This window comes from Histoplasma capsulatum, genomic scaffold (genome assembly GCF_000149585.1).
Source record: "Histoplasma capsulatum NAm1 scaffold_3 genomic scaffold, whole genome shotgun sequence".
NCBI classification, from domain to species: domain Eukaryota; kingdom Fungi; phylum Ascomycota; class Eurotiomycetes; order Onygenales; family Ajellomycetaceae; genus Histoplasma; species Histoplasma mississippiense.
In genome coordinates, this window is record NW_001813980.1 from 781,170 (window position 1) to 787,169 (window position 6,000).

The window sequence follows — 6,000 nt, forward strand, 5'->3', positions numbered from 1 at the left end:
TATTGAATATTTTCTCAGATCTTTATTTTCTAGTAACGATTTAGTTATCCTCATCAACGCTAATCACCCAGGCATCTACTGTGTACGAGTAGTTTCTAAAAATCTGCTCCTTTAGACACTGTCAGCATACTGATGATCTGATTGTAGTAGATGCTAGGTGACCTGTTTCTACCGATACATGTTCCCTCTCAATCTCCATTTGAATAGGGATCTCTACCTACCTCCCTGCCTACCTCCCTGCCTGCCTCCCTGCCTGCCTGCTGAATATCCGATCGATTACTGTTATCCCACAGATCTCTATTCAAATGGAGATTAATAGCTCGCTGCCTTCCTGTTTGATATTTGATTAATATTCAATCAATTGCTACTGGAATAGCGATATCTATCTAGATAGTCGCTCTGTGAGATTCTGTGAGCATACTGCGTACTAGAATAGAAACATCTAGAGAGGTTTCTATCTGTGATATATCTGCTGAATCTCTTATTGGAATAGAGATCTCTAGCTATTTGCCTACTTGCTAGATATTTGCTCGATACCTCTAGAAATAGAGATTGCTAACTAGCTGCCTACCTCTTGATACCTTGAGGCAGCCCTATACGCTAGGTCCCAGCTGCCTTAGTTACAAATGACCTGAACCCAGCACCACTCCGCTGGCCAATCGAACAAGCAACGCGTTCTTGCAATTTCGCAGAATCAGACCATTGGGAACTGGGCCACCCGGCCGACAGACACAATTCTCCATTTCACCCCTTCGCAGAAGTATGGCAACACACATGGAACCCAGCAGAGTCAAGTACAAGTTTGTGGAAGAAGTTGAGCGCTTGGACTATTATGTTCCCAGAGGTTACCATCCTGTCATGATTGGTGATGAATTTTGTGTGGGTTATGTTATCACTCATAAACTTGGATTCGGCTGATCTGCCACAACCTATGTAGCTGGCAGATGATAGAAGGCAAAGTTGATTTGTTGCCCTCAAGATCTCCACAGCAGAATCAGCTGAGTGAAATGTGTGAGATTGTAGATTCTTTCACAGCTAGCTAGGGCTAAATCTGGGCTCCCTGAGAAGGCTGTTGTACAGAAGCTGCTCAATTTTTTTCACATTGTCTGGATCAAATGGCACTCATCAATGTTTGATCACAGATGCTGCTAGAATCAATATTCATGAAGCAAAAGAGGCTGCATATTCATCAATTTCTTCATCTCTCTGCTGCTCATGCCATCACCTCACAACTTATACTGAGTCTTCAATTGATTCATTTCAAGGTATTGTTCATGGCAGTATGTTTGACCTGCTAAAATTCCTTTTCATTTAACTCAGAGAGTATGAATTATCATCTAAACATGACTACAGATCTTCATCTTGCAAATATTCTTCTTCACTTTTCATTTGATATGCAAGATATGACTCTTGAGCAGCTGCATGCTAGAACTGATGAATCAGTAAAAGAGTATGTTGTTCATGAAGATGGCACTCCACTTGTCTCAGAAGTTCCTTCAGAAGTTGTTGTCCCTGTTTGGCTTGGACTCAGTAGCAATGAGATTTCCCTGGCAGATTCTGCCATTATGATTGCAGATTTTGAAGAAGCATTTGATCCTCGAGTGACATGACAGTTCAGCGCCCATACGCCACTCTCACTACCAGAATCCCGCTTTGCAGAACCTGGAGAATCAAATCATTGGATAGGGTTACAATTGAGCATGTTGAGATGCTTGGTGGACTTCCTGATCAGTGATGGAGCAAGTGGGAGGAAAGTAAGGAATCGGCTTGATGAAGATGGACACCAGAATGTGAAAGAAACACTTCATCAGCAGTATGACAATAGCGCCAGGGACTGGACCCAGCGGTTCATGGAATGTATAAGCACCCACGAGAGAATGAGGTTTGATACCTTTTCAACAGAGGAGGAGAACGCGTTTTGTGACATTATGAAGTCGACGTTGGTCCTTGAACCAAGAAAAAGGGCCACAATTGAGGAAGCGGTGGGATATGAGTGGATGCAAAAATGGGGCCTGCCAGCGGTGCAGAAATGTGAGATGCAACACTGAAGAGCTCTTGGGCAGCTGCTTGGTTCCCAGAATATCCATTGGCTGATCCTAGACACAAAGAAGGTTGCTGGAACTGATATTTTGGAAACGCTTAGCCAAGTAGATAGAAAAATGGAACACATTGACCGCCCTTTAAAAGCCCCAAGTGACGAAGTACAGGACTCAGCAGATAAAATGAGGGAGGACCAGCATGAGTGCATGCGTAAAACATCCTGAACGGTCGTAGTTTGTGAATTTCCTATTTTGTGTTATGATGGGACCGACATAATTGCTCATTACAGAAATTTAATGTCATTCCTCAGACTCCCAATTACTTAGGCCATCTTTATGCTTGCATTTGGGGGCCAACCATTATTTTCTTGATGAACAGAGAATCGAAGAATGATGAAGTGGTAGTGAGGTGGCGTTGGTATCAAAAGCAACCCACATTTGAGATCCCCTCTTGTTCAAGCAAGGATTGTGTCCCACTTCTTTCTGCTGACCATTGTCCTTGAAAGTAGACATTTGACAGCCTCTCTTGTTATGATATTTTGCTGGACACAAAGTCATGATTATTGAAGAGACTACGGAGTAGCAGGTGGATCTGAACAGTAGGTTTCGCATAGATGGATCAAGCGCTTGGGTCTGAGGTCAACATGGGAAGATGATGGTTTTGGCCAGGGACGGGAAAATGGTGCTGCTCAATGCATGAGAGCAGGGATATTTGGGGATGATCCTAAAGTGGCTGCTGGTGATGAAGCGAGGGCATGATGATTACAGCGTACGGAGTACATATATCCGCACTCGGTCCGTTTTTCCAGGCTCTCCCGCGCTACAATAGCTCAGGTCGTATTGGCGTATCCCCTTGTCATTTAAAGTCGCCGAAGACGCTTCTACTTACGCTGCGTAGGCAACGTACTGCATACAAACACTGAGAGGGTCAACACTGAGCCGTTATGTGGATCTCGGATTTCATTTTGTCCCAGCGATTTGTTTTTGGTTCGGCATGCTGGTGGCTTAACCAGCCCTCCCTCGGCCCCTATCCATTTTTGAATATGGGCCCTGGTGCTGCCAGTACTGGTTATCGGTGTCTACGAACGATTTACGGAGCATCTTAAGTTTCATTTTGTCAAGCGGGGGGTCGGATACCAAAGTCTATTTCAGGCAGATTCCTTGCAATTTTTGGCATTTCTGCTCTGCAACACCATGAAAATCTGTCGTTGGTTCGAACCATTCTCTTCGCTGCCCTCTCCGAAATGCTTGTCATGGATTCTGGCTCAAATGTCGGCAGTCATACTTCAATTGTTTCGAAATTAGGAGGAATGGCTGATCTAACTATGTAACTTATGGCTACTAAAGATCAATATGGCATCGACCTCAGAGGGCTGCAAGTAAGTATCATCGGAGCTTTCCAACCAGTACGCATTGATCGTGGCTGGCTTCAATATTACCCGATCGGCGTATTAACGCCCAAAGCAACGTCACTCGGAACTCTAAATTTGCGGGGCATATTGACGAGCTGAATTGTTTTATTCTCAGGCTTGTGAAATAAGTATGCGTTTTCTGCATCTGGTGTATATAGTATATACAAACTCGACACTGTTGATTGAAGTTCAGATGCGAGGCCTGCCTAATATCCTTTTTTTAACTATATATAAGTTTAGTCTCTATATTTCTGATTTGATCTATACTTCTCAGCTTGAGATTTGAAGCCTTTTGAAGTTCTCCCAGAAAACATTTCCGAACAGGGAAGGGCCCAAAAGAGGAGCATAAATGGAAGCTTTCGAGAAAAATGCCTCGTCTTTGACTGTAGATGGCCCGGATCGTGTTATGCCTGGGATTGCTATGATTGCCGCGAATAGAAATGGTGAGGTTTCCCTCCCCCCGCCACCTCCAAACTTATTACTTACTGTTTGATCACTATAAAAAGGGGACCTTTTGTATTCCAAAAGCTTTGGCTTTACCGATGCAGGGCCGTTCTCTGTCGATACTCCGCTATGGCTGGCATCATTCACGAAGTTCATCACTTCAGTCGCCGTTCTGCAATGCGTTGAGAAAGGGCTCATCGATTTAGACGAAAACGTCGAGCGTATCCTCCCTGAGCTGTCGGATCTAGGCATTTTGTACGGCTTCGATGAAAAGACAGGAGAACCTCTTATCAAGAAGGCTGAGAAGAAGATAACTCTTCGTCATCTTCTAACCCATACATCCGGGCTTGCTTATGACAGGTGGCATCCATTGTTAGTAAAATGGAGAGAGGTCACTAAAACTACACCAGTAACAGGACTTCAGCCAGTTGTGAGTTGAATCCCATACCTTTGAGATTATTGGCATCAAGGAAAACTAAGTCTGGTAGGAAAAATTCACGTACCCGTTGCTGTTTGAACCTGGTGAGGGTTGGGTTTATGGCGCAAGCCTCGATTGGGCTGGAAAAGCTGTCGAACGCGTGAATGGAGGGATGAAATTGGAAGAGTACTTCAAGGCGAATATCTTTGAGCCTCTTGGAATGAAGCACACCACCTTGCGACCCTCCCAGAACAAATATATTCTGGACAATAAACCTGAGTCAACTACGCGAGCTCCGACCGGTGAACTTATACCTACCCCGGTACCAGTCGTAGAATTCATGCAACCTCTCAAACCTTTTGATGACTATGGAGGACATGGACTCTGGTCCACACCAACGGATTATATCAAATTTCTGATTTGTATTCTGAAAAACGATGGCAAACTCCTAGCACCGGAGACAGTTTCGAAGATGCTTGAGCCCCAACTCAGTGACAATAGTCATTTTATTCAAGCTATGCAGATGTCAGGGACCGAGCTGTCTATGACAAACGGGGTACCAGGAAATATATCTTGGAATCATTCGCTTGCTGGCGTCTTGGCGATGGAGGATATACCAAACAGACGCTTGAAGGGGGCATTAAATTGGCATGGAATTGATAATTCTTTTTGGGTAAGCGTTCCTGTGAACCAAATGAGATTTTCTAGAATACAAAGGAATGAAGCGGTCCACTAACAATTATTTCAACGCTCTTCTAGTGGGTCGATCGCGAACGTGGAACGTGCGGCCTTACCGCGACCCAGCTCTCTGGGCTCACTGACATAAAAGCGGTGTCGTTGTTCAGCGACTTCGAAGCTATGATCTTCGAACTTTCTGGTACTAAATCATCTTAAGAGCGAGTTGGTGGATAGATAAAGCAACCCTGATGAAATGAAAGGATTCAACATTCGAAGTTGAACAGCGATCGATTAGAACTAGCTAGCTACTACCAAATAAAACTCTGGTCTCTGTGTTTTTTTTTTATCGTTTTATTAGCTATGAATCGACTGTTTATTCTAGATCTAAATTACATGCAAATACAAGATATTATGATAATTCTTGTATAAACTCAATGGTGAAGTGTCCTATTGAAGATTTAAATGAGCGGTGTTTTTGGTGGAATTTCCTAACTTGAGATCAGCTTGCCGCGCAGTCTCACTAAACATTCAACAATTGCGGAATTCCTTTCTCATCGAGACTTATATATGCATCTAATCTCTGAACTAATAGTGAAGAAAGCAATAGTCAATCAGTCCCTGCAACAAATTGCAAGAAAAGAGAAGAATGCAATTAATACTCACAGGCATTCTCCAGGCCATCATCGTATTGAGGATGCATTCGAGCATAAGGATATTAAGAAAAAAAATGCTGAAATGGGCTTTAACTATTTGTTGTATAAAAGTTTTGCCAACAGAGCAAATAGGTTGGTTTCAAAAGGTTCATTCAAGCACTAAAACCACCACAACAGTCATTAGGAATTTATACTAGATTTTACATGTAAATTCCCTCTTATTATTTCTTCTGCTTTCATCTATCTTCTCTATATTCATTATCACCCTTTAGCTCATTATCTTCTTAATATAAATTGAAATCTGTTCAATCTATGTCTGTATATTCAATTGTGACAGTATCTTTCATGTTTTTGTG

General features: G+C 43.0%; 1 protein-coding gene across 1 annotated transcript; it reads left to right on the plus strand.

Annotated features, from left to right (window-relative positions):
* Positions 1 to 3,872: 3,872 nt before the first annotated feature.
* On the plus strand, positions 3,873 to 5,828 carry HCAG_03373 (predicted protein; the record flags this gene model as incomplete). The annotated part of the gene is made up of 6 exons (XM_001541226.1): positions 3,873 to 3,894; positions 3,958 to 4,325; positions 4,384 to 4,986; positions 5,073 to 5,190; positions 5,668 to 5,776; positions 5,822 to 5,828. 6 exons carry the CDS (start codon positions 3,873 to 3,875, stop codon positions 5,826 to 5,828), a joined length of 1,227 nt encoding a protein of 408 aa, XP_001541276.1.
* Positions 5,829 to 6,000: the final 172 nt, after the last annotated feature.